This window comes from Schistocerca piceifrons, chromosome 11 (genome assembly GCF_021461385.2).
Source record: "Schistocerca piceifrons isolate TAMUIC-IGC-003096 chromosome 11, iqSchPice1.1, whole genome shotgun sequence".
Taxonomy (NCBI): domain Eukaryota; kingdom Metazoa; phylum Arthropoda; class Insecta; order Orthoptera; family Acrididae; genus Schistocerca; species Schistocerca piceifrons.
The window spans coordinates 130,790,616-130,811,688 of record NC_060148.1 but is presented as its reverse complement, the minus strand read 5'-3'; the positions used below and the strand labels follow the sequence as shown (position 1 = coordinate 130,811,688).

Below are 21,073 nucleotides of genomic sequence, written 5' to 3'. Positions count from 1 at the left end.
ATTTACAGGAAGTGGGAATGTCTTGTATGATATTCTCTAAAATGGACACTCAACAAGTGCATGTAGTACAATCATATCTGCAAGTAAAAGAGAGGGGGAGAGGGAGGCAGAGGGGGGAGGGGAGAAGCGGGAGGGGGAAGGGCAGAGGGAGAGGCACAGTGAGATGTACAACATGTAGAATAATACCACAGTTAAAACAAAAACGCAAAAATGGAGAAACCAAAATAAAGTTAAAAATTGTCACCATGAACAAAAAGACAAACACGAACAAAAAGACAAACATTAACAATGCATCCTTGTAAAAGTTTTTATACAAATGAAACATCATTTCAGCTGATGCTTGATGGTATGCTATTTGTACTCCAAAGCAAAATGATTATGTTCCATGTATCCATATTTAATGAGATGCCTGACTTCTGGAAGAACACAACCTGTCCATCCTGCATCCACTCACCCACCTTCAATATCTTAGCCTACCCAAACATGTACCTGTCCACATCCACAGGTCTTGGCATTGATCTGCCTCCCTGCTCACCTGGACAGTTTGACAGAACTGTTCTATATTTAATGTCATCAAAACTGTTTCTAAATGTGTAACTGAGAAAATTAAAACTTGTAATGATAACTGAAAAACTGGACAAACACTATATTTTTTATTTGTAATAAACAAAGACATTACTAATTACTTAAAGGAAAAAATATACAAGTATCTGTATAATGTGAACTATTAAGAAACATAACTATCATCCATGAAAATTTAGCAAAATAATCTGATAGCCTGGTCGTATTTGAATATAATGACAGTTTGTGCAAGTAAATATTATTTCTAAACCTAAATGCACAAAAAGCCTAATAAAACCACAGTACTGTTTTCATATAATGTACTATGCTTTAACATACATGTCAAATTAAATGACTGAGGATGAGTACCAGGTTGATTGCACCAATAATCACACCCATTTAGCAATAGTTCACTTATTAACCTTAACACATACAAGGATCACAAAGAACATGGCGGAACAGCCAAAGATAATGCTTAGAGTCCAAAGATGAATGCATATTGATGTTGGTGTTGATTTCATCGGTGCCACATAGCAGCCCCCCCCCCCCCCCCCCCCCCTGCAATACAGAGTACTCTTGAGAGGCTGAGGGGGAGGGGGGGGGGTGACTATGGCGTCAGCAGGGGTGGTCAGTGGGAGCCGGACCACAGTCAGCTCGACAGCATCGTTGGGGAGCTGTGTGGGTAGATGTCATGAAGGAAGGTTCGGCCACCAAACCTGGAAGTAATTGAAGCGAGCTGGGTGTCATACTGAACGTGCTGGTTGTACAGCGACAGGTAGGCTGGCGGTTTGCAGGTGGAACAGAGTGACGACGACGATGTCTCCGGTGGGAGTGGCAAACACATGAAGCATGTCCAGGTCGACGTCGGGCGGGAGGGGAACACATTTCACCAGGTGGCAGGCAATGGCGGAGGTTGTGTCATGAGCACTGGATGAAGAGAAACACACGACAAACAGTGTATAATCGCACAGTGTTATTGAGATGTTGTGGATTAAGTCCGGGGGGACAGGCACAAACACCTTGAGCGAGGGCACGTTCAAGACGGGGTGGAGTGTGAGAAACTTCGACAGGGCAAGGCAGGCGACGGTGGAGAGGTCGAAGGGACTGGCGAAGGGTCCAGCGGTGAGGGTGTGATCGTGAGTAAGCTCGACGTGGGGAGCATATGGTCACTCGACGGAGTGCGTGAGATCAGAATAGAGGGCGAGGTCGGAGGAGAGCTCGACGATTGGAGCTGGAAGTCACTCGATCGAGCGTGTAAGTCTGACATGGAGGGAGTGGTCGGAGTGTCATGAACCATGACAGTGAGTGGAATGGTCGTGGCCTGAAGAGGGGTAGAAGGAGGCTCAACATAAGCAGGCTTAAGTCTGTTGAGAGAGAACTTGGTATGGGCCGGTATATGGAGGTTGGAGGGGAGCACGAACAGTGTCGTCTCAGAGCACGACATACTCGCAATTGTCAGAGATTTCAGGACGTGAACCTTAAGGCTGGAATGGCTGGTGGGTGGAGGGATACGGAGGTTGATGAAGTGGCGTCTGATGCGGTCAATGAACGAAGGTACGTCAGACTGAAGGAGAGAAGCGGAAGGGCTCACAAGTTTGCCAGGGAGAACAATGCTCTGGCCGTATACAAACTCGGCTATTGTGCCTTTGAGGTCTTCCTTATAGATCGCACGAATGCCGAGTAGCACAAGGGGAAGGGCCTCCATCCATAGAGAGTCGTAGCATCAAAGAGCCGCCTTGAAAGTGCGATGCCAGTGCTCAACTAGCCTGTTACTTTGCGGGTGATATGCTGTGGTACAGATGCGCCGGATGCCGCAAATGTTACAAATCCTGTTGAACAGGGCCGACTCAAGTTGTCTGCCCTGATCAGTCGTGATGATAGCTGGACATCCGAAACGCGATACCCATGACTCGACGAAAGCTCGAGCAACAGTTTCTGCCATAATATTGGGGAGGGGGACAGCCTCAACCCAGCGAGTTGTTCAGTCGATAGACGAGAGAACATAACGAAAGCCATTAGAGGGGGAGAGAGGGCTGACAATGTCAATGTGAAAATGCTGGAAACGCCCAGGAGGGATCGAAAAGGCGCCGAGAGGGAGGGTGAAGTGTGCTTGTGTACGTTGCAGCATTGGCACGCGATGCAGGAGCGTGCCCATTGCTGGCAGTCCTTGTTGACATTTCTCCACACGAAGCAGTCTGCTATGAGGCAGGCGGACGCACGAACACTGGGGTGGGCTAAATTATGCAATTCGTTGAAGACAGCTAGACGGAGCATGGTTGGGATGAGGGGGCGTAACGTTTCCGTACTGTCGTTGCATCAGATCCCACCATAAATGCCAGGCAAGGTGGTGCGGATGAAGTGTAGTGAAGAAGTAGGGTCTGAAATCAGGTTTTGTGTTTCCTCATCAACGGGTTGGAGGTTGGGCAGTTCGGAGAGGTCTAGTAGCGAATGGACGGCGTCGACTCGTGAAAGGAAATCAGCAACTATATCGTCAGCACCCTTTATGTGTCTGACATTGGTGGTGAACTGAGATATGAAGTCCATGTATCTGAAGCGGTGAGGAGGCGAGTCAGCTGGCGGGTTTGTAATGGCCAGTGGTTTGTGGTCCATTAAAACACAGAAAGGGCATCCATCAACGTCAGTCTTCAAATGCTTAATCGCTTCGTAGACTGCGAGCAACTCCCTGTCAAACACAGAATATTTCCATTGCGCATTGGTGAGCTTGCGCGAGAAGAACTGTAGAGGGGAAGTTTGGCCATCGATTGTCTGGCTAAGGACAGCGCCGATGGCGGTATCGCTCACGCCTGTGGTGATGAATAGCTGTGCATTGGGATGAGGATGCACGATGGTGCAGGCCTCAGCAAGAAGATTTTTGAGGGCAGTGAAAGAGTCAGTCATAGCAGGGGCCCGTGGAACGGGCCGAGATCCAGAAGTGTTGGTGCCAGCCAAGGTGTCCATCAGTGGAGCCTGAATCTCCGCAGCCTGAGGTAGAAGTGGGCAATAATAATTAACCATCCTCAGAAAGCGCCAGAGCTCTTTGAATGACGAAGGTCTGTATAGGTTTAGTATTGTTTGTACTTCCTCAGGGGGCGGTGAAATGCCGTCGGCAGAGACCTGAAAACCAAGAAAAGTGACAGTGGGTTGATGTAGCTGCAATTTGTCCTGGTTGGTCTCGATGCCTGCTGCTGCGAGAGTGTTCATAACAGTTTGCACATGTCGAATGTTGTCCTCGATGGAGGAGCTGAACACAAGAATGTCATCAAGATATGCGAAGCAAAAGTTTAGGTAGAATAGCACTTCATTGATGAAGCATTGCCAGGTCTGCGTTGTGTTTTTCAGACGAAAGGGCATGAATCAAAACTGAAATAACCCAATCGGGGTGGTGATTGCTGTCTTCTCGATGTCTTCAGGCGCCATGGGGATCTAGTGGTAGGCCCGTTTGCAATCAATGACAGAGAATGTGGTCACATCTGTGAGGGAACTGGTAAAGTCGGCAATGTTGGGTATGGGGTAGGTGTCCATAATTGTTCGTGCGTTTAGTCGACAGTAGTCTCCACACACGCGCCAGGACCCATCTTTCTTGGGTGTCATATGTATGGGCGTAGACCAGCTACTGGCAGAGGGTTCAATGACGCCGGAGCTTAGTAGTTCAGAAATTTGATTTTTAAGGTCGGAGAGGTGCTTGGGACAAAGTCGACATGGTTTACTGGAGATCGGGGGACCTGGCGTGAGGTGAAGCTTGTGAACCATGCCATTGGTGACGACAGAAATGTTGCAAGTGGCACGGGAGGCGGTTTGTACAATGTGTGGTGGGTGGGGCAGGCGAGGCGTGGTCATGGTGTTCGGAACCACTCGGCGGATCCGACGGGAGCCAAGGCAGTGAAGTGTACCAGGAGTCAACGCAACAAGATGGCCGCCGGCCCAAAGCAGTGGCACCATGGTCGGGTGAGCTCGGTAGAGCTCATGAGCTGTTAGTGAGTCCATTGTCCGAGGACGCGGCCTGTGGCAGCACGGTCGCGGGCAAAACGTTTGGTGCGAGTGCACTGTATGTGTTGTCAGTGGTGGTCTCACAGCGGCACACAAGAGCCGAGGTTATGTAGTTTGAGGTTCTGTCTGTGAGGGGCAGGGTAGGAGCCGTCAGTTCAGGAACACATGACACTCATCGCATGAGCACCTGTGTCCGGCCGAGTGTCAAACACTGTCGTGTCAGGAGGGTGTGGCTCTGCGGAACTGTCAGTACACATTATGGCAGTCTTGATAGCACAGTTGCGAGGGGTAGCGGGAGGTAAACACACGGAGGCTCGATTGCTGGGATTGCAAGCAGATTCGGCACACTTACTGACCTTGCTTTGTCCTTGCTGTAGTGTCTGTAATTCCTTTGCTGCATCGGAGAGCTGGAGCTGTGTTTTGTGGAGCCGGAGGAAGAACTCGAAGTTTTCCTTGTGTAGGTGAGCGAAGTGTTCAAGCTCGACAAGGCACTTGTGCGTGGTTTCTTGTAACGGCATCGACAGAGACGAGCATGTACGGATGAGATGAGCCCGGACCGATGTGTCACGGGGGGAAGCGGGGTGGGGGGGGGGGGGGGTGTTGCTCGATGGACCACAGGGGAAGTGAGTCTTGGATAGATGATGAAACACAGTGTTTCGCACTAGGTCCAGTGAAAGTTTGTGGTGTCACAAGAAGTCAATGCCTAGAATAGGTTCGTCAATTTCGCACACTAAAAAAGTCCACTCGAGTTTGCAGTTTGCGGGGAGTTAGATGACGTGGGAAATTGAACCTGAGCATTGTAGTTTAGTTGAATTCATTGCTTGCAGTGAAGTATGATGAGGGCAGATGTTTGACGATGCTAAGGATGTAGGCAGCAGCAAAACTTCGGCGCATGCGTCCACCAGGAACAGGTATCCCAACAAAATGTCTTTAATGTAAAGTTGTCCGCAATTATCCAGTCGTTCCTGGACAGAATGGAGCACTGGTGGGGTGCCTGTCATGTTGTGCACAGGAGGTGGCACCCGGACCTACCTACGATTGGCATTTGGGAAGTAGAAGCGTGGTGTGCAGTTCCGTGCTGCCTCACCAAACCGTGTGTGGAAGTAACAGTATGGGTAGTGCAGTTGCATTTCCTGCAGAAAGTTCGTTGCCAGTGGTGGTGGCCGAGGTTCGGTGGCCGCAGCAAGTTCGGTTGCAGGAAGGGGCGTGACTGTGGGTGGAGCCGGTGACGTCCCAGTTGCTTGCTTACTGCTTCCCGGAGCGAGAGGAATGGTCAGCACAGTACGGCCCCAGCCGCATCTGGTCGCAGGGCAATGAGCCTGAACCTGAGACTTGTCAGGTAGGCAATGGCTGGCGAAATAGAACAGTGATGCATCGTGTAGCTTGTCAGCAATTGTCATTCTTTGCTCGACAGGTTCAGGAGACCTTTGAACCAGAGCAAAGTGGATGTGAGGAGATAGTTTACCTGACCAAATGGCGAGGATAGCTGTGTCAGAGAGCAGATCAGCACTGACCAGGGCACGTAGCTATCTCCAGAGCTGAGAAGGTTTGTCATTGTCTAGTTGCTCGACATGGAGCACTTGCCGTATTGCTACTTCAGTTGAGCGTGCAAGCCAATGTAGAACTGCCTTTTCGGCTAGAGTGTACCGGGTAGATGAGTCCGGGGTGTCGACCAGGTCAGCAATCAAGTCCTCCTGGTCGTGCAGGTGGGTGATGAGGCACAGAAACCTGGTTGACTCGTCAAGTTTGTAATGGTCAAACACTTAATCCACAATTTTGAACCAGGTTGTTGCTTTGTCGGGATTGAACGGCGGCAGCGTCGGTAAGCATTGTAGAATGTACGGAAGAACAGGTTGAGTTGAGTTTGTCAGGGCACTGCCTGAATCGAGCTGTTGTTGCTGTAGTATTCCAGGAGAGTGTGCCTCCAGGGGATGTGGCAATGACGGCTATTCAGGTGGCAGCGTGAAGGTTACACGTTGTGGTTGAGCATGATCCTTCGCGACGCAGAGGGCCAACGCAAGTGAGACACCATAATGTGTCAATTGCGGTTGCGGAAGCTCTACACATTCCGGGTGTGTTCGGATTGACGCGATGCAGAAGACCGTCATGGATGAGGCACTGAAATGTGCCAAGAACGGTAGCAGAAACTCAACTGGAGGCGGTGCGGGGCCGACAGGTGAGAAAAAGTTCAAAGTCTGAGAACACGTGTTGGTCCGCAGAAAGCTCAATGTATGATCAGAGCCGAGGCCACCTGTGTTGCAGGGAGGCTGCGGAGGTGTGGGCTGTCCAGAAGCACAGTGTGGGAAATGATGTCGAACGTGGGACAGAATGTGTGAATGTTCACTGTTCATAGTTGCTGCATTGAAAATGGTGTGCGGATAAGGTGAATGTCATGGCTCAAAACACTGAGGCATAGCAGTGGGACGGAGATGGAGGTCAGGCACAGATAACCAGTTATTGCTCCTGTTGCAGGCCAAGGTATCGAAGTAGGAAGGCATATTCTGATGCTGAACCGAGGTAGGTGCAGGCGTGACCAGATGTTGAGGAGGCACACCTGTGAACGAAGCACTTCTGGGGACGCGTCAGGTATCCGCATGGTACTGCACGGATTGCGGCATGGCAAATTGTTGTCCTGGTGGTAGTAGGTTGCCCGACGAAGCATTTCCAGAATTCGGCATTGGTCCCGCACTGCACGGAGATCTGTAAGAGGTAACTGCACAGTCGATGAGGAAGGGCACATGTGGCGGGAACAAAGGCATTTGATAGCTGGAGTCATGCGCACTCCTAACCTCACTTATTATTGCCAGCTCAAAAACTTCCGACGAAATCGGCACAATCATCGAGTGAGAGGCATCGTTGCAGTCCTGGTGAGTGTACATTGCCCGCAACACGATGCATGTCAATCACAAAATCTGGCATTAGGCACTGGGCCAAAGTTATTGTTCGAATGCTGTGTCGATGTAATACACATGAAAATAACCGATGCGGAGGTCGTGGACACAGTAAAATGGCAAAAACGGAAGACGTTACAACTTGGGGCTATCAGTGAGGATGATTACCGCATTGGTTGTACCAATAATCACATCCATTTAGCAATAGTTCATTTATTAACCTTAACACATACAAGGATCACAAAGAACATGGCGGAACAGCCAAAGATAATGCTTAAAGTCGAAAGATGAATGCATATCGATGTTGGTGTCGATTTCATCGGTGCCACATGACGAATGTAAGACAAAGGCTGAGGTTTGTCTGTCTATCCCTGGTTTTCCCTCACTATCCAGTGGGCTGTGCCTGAATAGGTGGACAAACAAAATCATTCAAAGTACAAGTTCAAACACAGACCTCAGTTAAACAGTGGAAACAGTCTCAACAATAACGAAGGTCAAAATTTTAAGAAACGGATAAAGTTCAATTAGCTGCAAGCAATCTATCAACTTATTGCAGTAATGGGATAAAAGGAGAAAAAACCTGTATCCAACTGTCATGATGCATATGGACAATAATGTATCTTCTAATGAAAGACTCCTAACAGCTACCTAGTTACAATTCAAGTTTAATGACTTTTTGCTCAATGTTGATCTCAGATGCAGGTGTGCATACAGTGCTTAACATTCAAGTGAGCTTTTGTGGTGTGACAGCCACTCTTAATGAATTTTCCCCCATATCAAGAGAAGTAATTACTAAACGAGTCGAGTATGCTTATGCGAAACAATATTTAATTTTATTCTGACAAGTACATATGTACTGCCATGATGCATGAACCTTGTAACTATTATCGAGCTAAAAATACATGAAGATAATAATATAAAGTACTACAAAAAGACACATACTAGTGTGAAAAGATCTCTTGCTCTTGGGCTCTGGTCGCTCTTGCTCTTGTACTCTTGCTATCTGACTCTCTCTTGTTATTTTACCTACAATATTGTATCTGTTATCATTACCAATACAACACAGTCACTGTGCTGTACCAGTTTATATTAAGTGACATAAAAGCTGTTTCAGTTTAAAATATCTAAAAACTATTTCCTCCGTACAGACTCAGTGAAAAGTATAGTAAAAGCATACCAGTGAAAGAAAGTGAAATACTTTTTGTTTGGCTCATGATCTTTTCATATGCCATTTTGTGCAAGATTATCATTTAATTGTCACATTCGTTAAAACCTGCAATCATATTTATTTTCCACAGTCCGATAATCTTCTTGGATAAAATTTTCCATTTGAGGTTAGATAAATAAAAAACTGCCAAATGAATTGCTCTCCAGAAAAACTGTGGGTCATACCTTATTTCAGAAATCTAGCCATAGTGGTAATTATTTCTGTCTGTCATGCAAATGAATTAAGATGAATCAAAATGAAATAATTCCATTGTTAGGCCCCAGTTCTTCTTATAACATTGCTGCCAATGACAAGATTTTCAATAAATCATTTACGTAATTCCAAGTTGGCCTATTATTAGAGTCCATAGATGAACTCGGTTTTTATTTCAAATTAGAGGTGGTAACATTATAATGCTATATTATGTACCATCTGTTTCCATAATGTTTATTTTGCATTCCCATTCACTGCCTTCATCAACTCACAACCGAATAGTCATCTTCCAACTTGACCTAGTCCTCAGGCTATACTACAAATCAGTCTGACAGCACAAGCAGGATTTCAAAGGGGGGAGGGAGAGGGGTGTCCCACTATTATGCTGTAGCCCATTTGTAGCTTAGTACTCCAATTTGAGCCTAAAACTGGTCAATGCATCAACACTGTCATATGCTATTCAGCCAGTAATTATGTCCTTCCTGTATGGTGCAAAGTTGCACGTTGCTTATCAAGACAATGTCGCTCTTTGAAAAATATCCTTAACCTATTCCCATGGGTAATGACCACAAGAAATTCAAAGGAAGTTGACTATACACAAAGAGAGAATGAAATCCTTCCCATCCCAGTAATATTATAGGGCACTTAACTGGCTACCAGAAGGCTAAAAACTAAGAAACAGTTTCTTTAGCACAACTGAGGACAATGGAACCAAAGTCAAACAAGTGTAGATGCAGACAACTTCAAAATAAGTTCACAAGATGGAACTACCAAAAGAACTAATCCCATCTCAGAGGCTGAGAAGCCTTAGCAGACCATACACCAATGAATGTACCTTGAAGGCATTGCCACTAAGGGCAAAAAATAAATAAGTAGCCCATATGTTCAACTCATGTAAAACCGGATAGTGTTGTGTTATGTATCCTGAAAATTGCATTTATTTTAGGATAATGATTCAAATCACTGCACTCTACATATAATGACTGAGAAGTTGTCAGTTTCACTCCATTTCTTAGTGAAAGGTGTTGTCTCCAAGCCAATGCAATCCTCCATATCTGGTCCAAAAACTGAAAAATGAATTTATTTTTTCAGAAGAAAATCCATTTTCCTACTCGTCACCTGATTTCATTGGCTACTTCATCACTGCTCTCTGAATACAGCTGTCATTGCCTGCTTCTGGGCTCGACTAAGCTTGCTGACTTGCTGTGTTTTATTTATATTTGCTTACTTTATTTCTGCACTCGACGCAAGTGCTAGCCTGTCATATTTCTGCAACTTTTTTCACAAAAAAAGAAATAAATCATTACAATACTGTAGGGCAATCTAGAATCAACCTGGGGTCTAGATTCACCCACTATACACACTTTCTAAATTCATGTGTTTATGCTAACACAGTTAGCTACCAGCCACCACTGGTGGACTCTAGCTGACTGATAAGATCTCCCGTTTGATCCCATATGATGATGTGGGGCATACTGTGCACCCTTGATGATTTATAACTCATTCTGTAAACAGCAGAAAGCAAAAATAAATAAATAAATACAAATAAAAAATAAATAAAAAAATAGTGTCAAACTTTTATCAATTTAGCCCGTTTAAGCTGTATTGAAATACGAAGTATTCATGTTTCTACAAACATGATTTTCATCTTAACAAAATGTAACAATAAAAATATTTTTCCATGTTACTGAAACTTGTCACAAGTTGAAATGGCCAGCACAGAGTCAACAAGGCATCAAACAAGGCAGCACGACTGCACTCGCTATGGTGAGATTTTGTTCTGCCATGAAAACCACTGCTGTCTTGTTTCACATTCTATACTTTCATTGTCAGTTTTGTCAGTAATGCAACAGGTGATATAAATATCTTTTAAATCTCCAGGTTTTGCTATAAGCAATTGATGATATAAAGTCAAATGTGTTATCAATCAGCAACGCTGCAACGTAGTTTGGAATTGCATAAACTACCGTCAGGGACTATATAATGACATACGGGGAGAACATGGAAAGGAAAGTTGTTTACATCTACGTCTATACTCTGCAAACCACTTGGGGTGCATGGCAGAGGGTACATCCCATTGTATTATTATTAGGGGTTCTTTCTGTTCCATTCACATATGGGGCATGGGAAGAATGACTGTTTGAACGCCTCTGTGCATGCACTAATTATTCTAATCTTATCCTCATGAGCCCTATGTGAGCGATATGCAGGGGGGTTGTACTATATTCCTAGAATAATCATTTAAAGCTGGTTCTTGAAGCTTTTGTTAATAGACTTTCTCAGGATGCTTTACATATGCCTTCAAGAGTCTACCAGTTCAGTTTCTTCAGTATCTCTGTGACACTCTCCCACAAATTTAACAAACCTGTGACCATTTGTGCCACCTTTCTCTGTCGTACCTGGTACGAGTCCCACACACCTGAGCAATACTCTAGAACTGGTTGCCCAAGAGATTTATAAGCAATCTCTTTTGTACACTGATTGCACTTTATCAGTATTCTACCAATAAAGTGATGTCTACCACCTGCTTTACCCACAACTGAATCTACGGGATTCCATTTCATATCCCTAAGAAGTGTTACATCCGCATGCTTATATGAGTTGGCCGATTCCAACAGTGATTCATTCATATTATAGTTCATAGGATACTACATTTTTTTCATTTTATGACGCAAAATTTCACAGTTTCAATGTTTAGAGCAAGTTTCCCAAACTCTTCACCACACTGAAATCTTATCAAGATCTGAATGAATATTTATGCACCTTCTCTCAGATACTACTGCATTATAGATAACTGCATCATCTGAAAAAAAAAAAACACAATTTTACTATTAATATTGTCTCTAAGGTCATTAATATACATCATGAACAACACGGGTCCCAACACATTTCCCTGGACACACCTGAAGTTACTTATACATCTGACAATGACTCTCCATCCAAGATAACATGCTGTGTCCTCCCTACCAAAAAGTCTTCAATACAGTCACAAATTTCACTTGATACCCCATATGGTCATACTTTTGAACATAAGCATGGGTACAGAACTTAGTCAAATGCTTTTTGGAAATCAAGAAACATTGCATCTATCTGATCCAAAACTTTCAGCATGTCATGTGAAAAAAGTGCAAGTTGGGTTTCCGATGATATTAGATGGTAGTTTTGTGGATCACTTCTACTGCCCTTCTTGTAGATGGGTGTGACATGTGCCTTTTTCCAAGAACTGGGCACAGTTTTTTGTTTGAGGGATCTATGATGGATTATAGTTAGAAGAGGGGCTAACCCATCCGCAAATTCAGTACAAAATCTGACAGGTATTCCATCGGGGCCTGGAGCTTTGTTCAACAATTTCAGCTGTTTAATGTTAAAGAAGAAAAAAATCTTTGCAGAACATGTGATTACTGTTCCAGAATGGGTAAATTCAATGTTCGTGTATTAGCAAAACATTGTGTGTGTTCCATAAAATTTTGGGCATGCAGCCACATATATTCGGTTTCTTCTAATATTTCAGCTGAATCCCGTCCAGCCATCTTCAGAGTGAGCCGAGGTGACTAACACTTGCCCCATCCTTTTAAACTCGAGGATGGAACCACTGTGGATGCAGCCAAAGATACACAAGGTGTCAGAGACGTTGATAGGCAGCAAAGAGGTGTAACATATGCATGGAAATTAAATCTCTGGCTGCACAGTCGATCCACATGGTGATATTGATGTGTCACAGAGAGCTGTACTGTTGAGAGGTCTTTGTGATTTAATTACAGAAATTTCCAGAGTCCATGATTTGTCCAAGCTGAGGCTGCTATCTCTATTAATCAAATCCATCACCAACAGAATTTCAATTGCTTCTTTCACTACTTGGTCCCAGAAAGATGAAGTCCAGTACAAAATTTCGACATTATCGTACACCGTAGAGTGCCCAGTGTCAAAACAGTGTTCTGCTACCGCAGATTTATTAGGTTGTAAGAGATGTGTGTACCTGCGGTGCTCTGTGCATCTCTCCTGGACTGTAAATGTCATCTGCCCAACGTATGAACAGCCGCACACACAGGGTATCTTATAAATATCCATCTTTGGCTGCATCCGCAGTGGTTTGGTCCTCGAGTTTAAAAGGACAGATCAAATGCTGGAGGGTTAGTCACCTCAGCTCAATCTGAAGATTGCTGGACAGAATTCAGCTGAAATATTAGAAGAAGAAACTAAATTTACATGGTAGCACACCCAAAATTTTATGGAACAGTCTTTATGCTGTGAAGACATGAAGACGCACGCTGTGTGTGTGTGTTTATGTAACTTTATGTCTCAGAATTAATTAAATATTTTCTATGAAAATCTATGAAGTTGTATAATTATGCTCTTCACAAAAATCTATGAAAGTCCACATTTTTATCCCAAAATTCCTTTAAAAAAATAAATAAATAGAAATAAATAACAAAATAATCCAATGGGTATACTGATACCAACTGGTATGTGTGTGAATGTTCATTTTTGTGTACTTTTATTATGGCAGTCAACTTAACACTGAGTACTTGGTTGAGTTGACTGGTACTTACTTAAAATATGTCATCTTCAATGACTGTGAATATTAATAAAAAGAAAACAACAGGAAACAATCCCTTAGTTGTGAGCTAAAATATACTATTTTCAGTGAAAATGCAGATCACTGTTTGTGAAACAGCATCAAAAATAACGAAAAAAAAATGTTGTTGACTCTTGATGATCTGACCGCAAGTAAAAATTTTCCAACAACAGATGGCAAAAGGCAAAATGAGCTGGACAGATACCATTCCTAAATGAATCAGTTCTACACTGACTTCTTCCTCTTCATTCTGGCATATGCATCTTCCTGTATATGGCCACAAATAATATACTCACTGACAAAGGAAGTTAAGTGCCTAGAAAGAGAGAAGGAAATGAAATGAAAGGTTATGTTGTGCAATTTCAGGGATTGCAAAATCACATTGAAATCAGCAGCAGAAGCACACTGCCCAATCATCAGGTGGTAGAATGTTGTGCATATCCCCCAACTCCCTCTCTCCCCATCCAACCCCCAGCCACAAGCCCCCTTTCCACCTTACACACTGCTGAGGTTCAGGTGGGAATGGCATCACACACCTCTAACATTCTCTTCCAAGTTCAGTCACCCAAACTGTTGTAACTGGCACTCGACATCCCAGATATTTGCAATGGAATAGAGTTAACATGCAAACTGATCCCACATGTATTGATTGGAGACACTGTGGGGGACCTCGGCAGTTGAGGGAGTATCTCGATGACATGCCGGCAGTTCATATCAACATGTGCCATTATTTGATTGAAAAATGGTACCAGGATAATGTCTCACAAGAGGTAATACATGTGCATACAGGATGTCTGTGACCTGATTTTTATTTTCTGTGCTGTTGTTTGATGATTTACTTCTTAGCTATAGGTAGCATCTTGAAAACAACCTCTGCATTAGACACTGGTTATCAACAAATTTGAGTGTGAATGCAACTACAACAGAAAGAAAAGCAGTGGAAAAGGAGAATGGTTACACAGGTGTAGAGGCTACATCTAATAACATCCATTGCTCACAGCTCAATTATGCACCAAAATAACACACTGTTGGGATGCCGACTGAGTATGGTCTCCTTCTACACCACGTGACATGAAATATTGTTGTTAGTAAGCAATGCCAGAAGTCTTCATATTGTCAACTGTCAGTGACTGGATGGAATTCAAAGCTTATTTACATTCCTTAGCTATTTAATAACAGAATTATTATTAAAATATGGTACTTACGTCTTTCCTTATAAGGATAAAATGAAAGACCCAACGACACCAAAGCAGCAATTTCTAAAACAATGAGGGTGACATCTTGGAGAGCTTCCCATATGAGGTGAAGAAATGTTTTTGGCGGTTTCGGCGGTACCATATTGGAACCAAATACCTTCCTTCTGTTCTCCAAATCTGCTCGTATCCCACTGAGACCTGTAACAGTGGATGGTTACACAACCACAGTGATCAAGTAAAACTTTTGGGAAATGTCTCTTTTTTTTCAAATAAGATAATATGTATGCTTTAGCCACAGGAACATACCAGGTGTGGAGACTCTGCTAAGACTTGTAACTCCTCACATGTATACTGAGTGAACCAAAACAAAAATGGCAAAAAATTTCTGGAGTTTGTTCAGGGATATATTCCGAGTATTTTGGCATAATGGATATGTTGACTCTGGTGGCTCACTAATCATTACACAGTAAGAATGTAATTACAACTTATTTTGTTTCTTTCCCAGCTGTCTTTGTTTTTTTCAAAGTACCTACAAAAAAGTGAAAAAGCCTGTACAAAGTTACTATGAATGATTAATCCAGTTTCAAAGCTCTTTACTTTCCAAAATATTACAAGTGGAAATACAAATATGATAGGTGCATGAACAGAATCATAAACTCACAAAGCCTGCATTTTGTGCTCAACAAAAGTCCTATGAATACTCCTCTGGACACATGACACATGTCCAAGTTTCTTCCATACCTTATGCAGCAACATCCTGTCAATGATCATTACAGTATCACTGATGCATACTCTGAGCTGTTCCAATGTTCTTGGCTGTGGGGGCACATAAACACTGTCCTTAATGGACTCCCAAAGGAAAAAGTCATACGGCATTAGGTCACGGGACCTGGAGGGCCAAGGGAACAGAGCCCCATCATCTTTACCACTATGCCCAATCCAGCAATGCAGGAGTTTTATGTTTAGATAGTGATGGACATTGATGCTCCAATAAGGGGGTTTTGTTGCAAGTCAAGTTCTCAGAATCTGCAGTTAGTTGTGGAAATAACCACAACTGCTACATATCAATGGCAGAGGTATGTGAAACAGACTTATCATAGGAGAAAAATGACAATACAGCTTTGTCTGTGACAATGCACATAGAACATTAACCTTCCGCAAATCTTGTTCATGCATCACAATCTCATAATGATTTTCAGTGCCACACACTTTCATATTGTGATGGTTAAACTTTCCTTGTGATGCAAAATTGAAGGCACCAGCCACAACCTTACAGTTTTAATTGTTCCACAAACTGCAGATGATACAGTTTGAAATTTTCTGCCGTATTTCACATTCATGACTTGCACAGACTGTTTATTTTTTTGGATTGCATACAAAACCTTTGGTTCACTCTCTCCAAGGTTGCATCTGGAACACCAGCTGAGTAGCACTTTTTTATTTACAGAGACAACCAGTGACCTTAAATTGTCAATACTAATGCCCAATACTTCATTTACATGGTGGTTCTTTTTCATAATTCCTTTTGAATGCATGCTGCCCTGTCATAACAGGAAACATCTCATATTCCAACACACAAAAACTCTTTTTTTTGTCACCATTTTGTCAAGGTATTCCACCCTTAAAAACAACTGAGGGATAGAAAGGAAACTCTGAGAGTTTATGGTTCCATTCATGCTTCAATAATATTTGTACATGTAATACTTTAGAAAATACAGAACCTTGGAAACAAATGAATCATTTGTGGTATCTCTGTATTATGAGACCACAACTGTACAAAACAAAATGCACAGTAACGCAATAACCCTCAGATGATGCAAAAGTAGTGAAATGCAGGAACAGCACACCAAAGAATCCCCATGCTGCTCTTTAACTGCACTCAGTGAAGCCATACATGACATGTATTGGTCAACTAAAAATGCTTGAGCACAAATTGTAAAGTAGGCATTACTTTTGGCAACAACAAATACCCTGATAACAAGTGGGTTGTGTACTTTTCCTTCTTTTCCTGCTGTTGTTTATTTTGTAAGATTGTGGTGGGTCTTATATCAGCACTAGCAGGAAGTTGCATCCCTGGCCGATACAACAGGGCAATATTTTGCAGACCCCAATACACCACCACATGAAAGTAGACCTTTATCCTCTCTCCTCACAGTAGTTTTTTAGTGGTCCGGATCCTCCCTGTCGATTAAATGTGGTGAAGATTCCTGGAATGCTTCTGCACATTCTCTCTAATGTGCTACTAAATAAATAGCTACACTTCTCACAAACAAGGGTATATTTCGCCCATATTTCCACTATTACTTTTTGCAACACAACTAACAACTGCTACGGTAATACCACTTTCTTGAGTACATTCGAATGTCCATACATGTATACTGTAGGACCTGAGAGAAAAACACAGATAAACAACTACTGCTCTTCAATTGTTCATTATGCCCTTTTGGTGTGTCACTTACTCCATGGCTCTCTGATTCAGGTACTTGCTGCACCATGGCACAAATGATTCCCGGACTACCAGTGGTTGTAATACTATCTTCACTGGTCCCCCTGTCATGGGCTCCACCACTGCTCCACATTCACTGCATACAAGAAAGGAAAATACAGTTTCCCTTCCTTATTCAACTTACTCACGAGCATCTCTTGCTGATGGCTTTCCAATAGTGTGTTGGGATATTTACAAATATCCCAAAACACCACATATCCCACCACTCAAAAAAAGAGATCTCATGCTAGTTACATACACATTTTATTAACAGTTCTATTGCTATTATCCTACTCTTACTTCTTTAAGCTGCCTTTGCATAATCTCTCCAACATAACTTTTTATAATCGTTAGTGATCACTTGTGACTATGTTCACTTTATTGCTTAAGTACTTTGTTCCTGTTTGGCAGGATTCATTCATTTCCTTCATACTTGTAATATTATTTCTCATATCTTGTTACTTTCTTTAATAGTATGACTATCTTTTCTAGATCAGTCAAAGTATCTGAGGGATGTGCACAGTAATACAAATATACTACTTGTCATTAATGTTATTCTTAAGTTCCTTTTATTTGTGATCCTCTTGATCTCATGACCGATTAACCACTTTCATTTTCAATTTTAGACAATTTTACTATCTACCTACTGGATACTTGTGAGACATTTATTATGATATACTTAGAAATCATAATATTATTCCTCTTTAAATAGGTAATGGAATATTAACCTTCTTTAAATAGTTAGCTCATCTTTCATTATTATATTGATTATAAACTTTCTGAGTTTTCATTATATTGACATCTAAGTCTTCTCTTTTTAGAGAACTTAACTTCTTTAATACCCCACCTTCCAAGAGTACGGACTTGTATTCCAAAGCCTTTATGTGCTATTACATTGAGGTGTAAACTGTCTCCACCACTGCACTCAAATCCTGTCACCTCTTTACTATAAACCTTTGGGAAAAACCTCTTGTTATTTATAACCAATTTTAAGAATAATCTATGGATTATCCTTTAAACAAATCTTACCTCACTTCCACCAAAGACCACTTCTGTCTCAATGCTGTAAAATATTTCTATTTCATTCAGTGTGGTAGTGCCCCATATCTATTCCTCTCCTACTATGGTACAGGTCAATCCCTTTCTTGGTGCCTCTGCCCGAACAGTATAGGTTGGCCTTTCTTAGGTTCACCTATCTGCCTTTTACTCATCATTCCTAATTAGAGAGTACACTCCACATTTCAGATACATTTATATCTTCCATTACTTTTCCTTCTACTTTCTCCCATATTACTTTGAGGTTCCCTTTTGACTTACGTGTCTGTACTCTTTAGCTTACTACCTTCTTCATATCTTAACTCAGCTGTTGGAGACACTACATATCTAAGTATTCTTAATTGCACTCTATTCTTTCTTTTGTTCTCTCTTTTCTTAAAACCCAAGCTCCAGTTAGCTCCAGCTAGATTACCGATCCAAAACACTGTTTCTACTGCCCTCTTCTATTAATCAATTTTCTCTACCTATACCGTATCTTTCTATTTGTCATCCTATTTTTATAGTCACGTCAAATATTATTTGGTTCTTCATTGCTTGTCCTCCCTCCCCTCCTAATTTATGATAATTGTATTTCTTTAGTTTGTCAGCATTGTATAAACATTTCTCCTGACCAGTATGCGGGTCAATTAAATAGTATGCTTTCGGGTGTGGGCTATCCATGATCAAATGGTCCTGCATATTTCGGAAAAAGTTTATGTGTTTTCTTTTTAAGATTGGAACTATGATGTTCTTGACAGTGATATGTTCTAAATAATATCTCTTTATTATAGTTACCCAGATTGCACTTAAGAGAACCACTCTGAAAGTATATTACCACTACATATTTCATCAACCAATCTACCCCTAGTAATACTTGCATAATTATTTTAGGGACTATTAACATGGTTTGTTCAAATAACAATTGATCTATTCCAAAGGTAATCCTTGTTTACCATTTCACTACATTACTCTTAGTACCTGCAATACCTAAAATATGCACAGGTAACTTAGGGAATTCCTTTATTCTGCCACTTAACAGCCATTCCTCCAAAATTATTGATACTTCCCTTCCTGAATCAATGTAAATTTCCAATCCTTTATTTCCTATTCTTCCAATTACAATTGGTTTGCGTTGCACCTTTTCTAAATTTTCCTCTTCCACTAATAACCAATCATTAATAGGTGATATATTATGATAAGCAATCATTTTACTTACATAGGGGCCAAGCATTGTTCTGTGATATCCTGGAGTCTGGTGTCTGGTGTTTGACCAAGGATTGTTCTCGTTTTCCCTCACTATGGCCAGATACCAGTCAGACTTACTTCAATAATATGCTGATTTGCTTCTGTGTCATTATTTCGTTGCATATTTATTTGATGGTTTTGAGGTGTAAACACCTGCAAGTTTATGTTATCAATCTGATTTCTTCCCCCTCTAGGGTTATTGTTATTTAGACCATTAGCCCTGCTGTGAACAGTTTCATTACTGCTTTCTTTACAATAATTGGATTCCTTAATTGATTTTCATTTCTTTCAGTATTCAGTGTGTCTAAACCCTCAACAAACGTTAGTAACTTGTTCACAGTTTTCCACTCTCTATACAATATTCCTTGTCGAGCGTGGTATGGTAAATGTCTAATGAGTACTTTTACTAAGTGCATTTCATCTATTTGTCATCTAAGTACTTCAATTGTTACTGGTCCCCTTCTCACTGGCTCCAACACTGCTCCACATTCACTGCATACAAGAAAGGAAAAACACACAGTTTCTCTTTCCCACTACATTCATCCTTATTCAACTTACTCATGAGCATCTCTTGTCGATGACTTTCCAGTGGTGTGTTCAGATATTTACAAATATCCCAAAACACTACACAAGCCTTATACCAAAATACTCAGAAAATATCTCTAAACAAACCTGGAAATTTTGTTTGTGGATTGAGGTTTACCCTGGTTTGACTGCACATGGTAGCTACATCATCTGCATTTTTCGATGCCTAACAATTATTCAGCTATTCTGTCGTGTAAATCAATCTATGAATTCCAAATAGTTGACGACTTTTCATATGATATGTGACTTGAAAACAAAACACACCAACTTCATGACTGAGATCCTGAGCTCAATTCCTAAAACTCTTCAGTGACATTTTATCTCCATCTGTGAAGGACATCTTCGGAGACAAAGCACACAACTGCATAGAAAGCTTGAGGGGCTGTCAATATATGGAGGCATACAGAGGAGTACCACAGTTAATTTGGTGAGAGTAAATGCACAGAACTGGCTCCAACTGAAGACCATTCCCCATCAGAAGTTAGCGATTGCTAGAACTTTTCTGTGTGTCTAAAATCAATGTCTGTATTTATTTTATGTGACTCCCTATTCCTTTATGTAATAATTATTATGGTTTTTATATAAATTACACTTGCCCCTCTATAGAGCACACATGATAATACATCATCATGGTTCTAGTCTTGCAAAAGTTTATTCCCTAGTCTCCACACTGTAAAGCATGTTGCAAATTAACTAGTCGTTTACTAATCGCATTCAGTTCACATTCAGGACAAATTTTCTGACAAATTTCAATGTGTCCGAGATCTTTTGCCGCTAAAAACCATATTACAGAACAGATTTCACATTTTGGACGATTTTCAGTTACAAAGCTCATTCTGAATGGCTACTGTAGGTGGACAGTGTGTGGTGTGGCTTTCCCTTGGACACTGCTCATATATCATTAATTATAAGTGAAAATCAGAATATTATGGGCATTCTACAGCATTAATGTATTTCATTAACTGGTTTTTAGTTTTCAGGGCCATCACCATAATCAAACTGATAATTATCATCAAAGAGGATACAATATTGATGAATAACATTGAAAATTGAAACCATTAAACAGTAATTAAATATAAGGGCAGTGTAGGG

At 41.8% G+C, this 21,073-nt stretch overlaps 1 protein-coding gene across 1 annotated transcript in view; it reads right to left on the bottom strand.

The window, feature by feature from the left end:
- LOC124719793 (plasma membrane calcium-transporting ATPase 2-like) overlaps positions 1-21,073 on the bottom strand; it is a 570,459-nt gene that overhangs the window by 548,928 nt on the left and 458 nt on the right. The window contains exons 2-3 of the mRNA XM_047244989.1: positions 14,641-14,829; positions 11,384-11,398 (exon numbers count right to left, since the gene is read on the bottom strand). Of these exons, the coding sequence (XP_047100945.1) occupies positions 11,384-11,398; positions 14,641-14,829 (204 nt within the window). The remainder of the gene's footprint in view (positions 1-11,383; positions 11,399-14,640; positions 14,830-21,073) is intronic.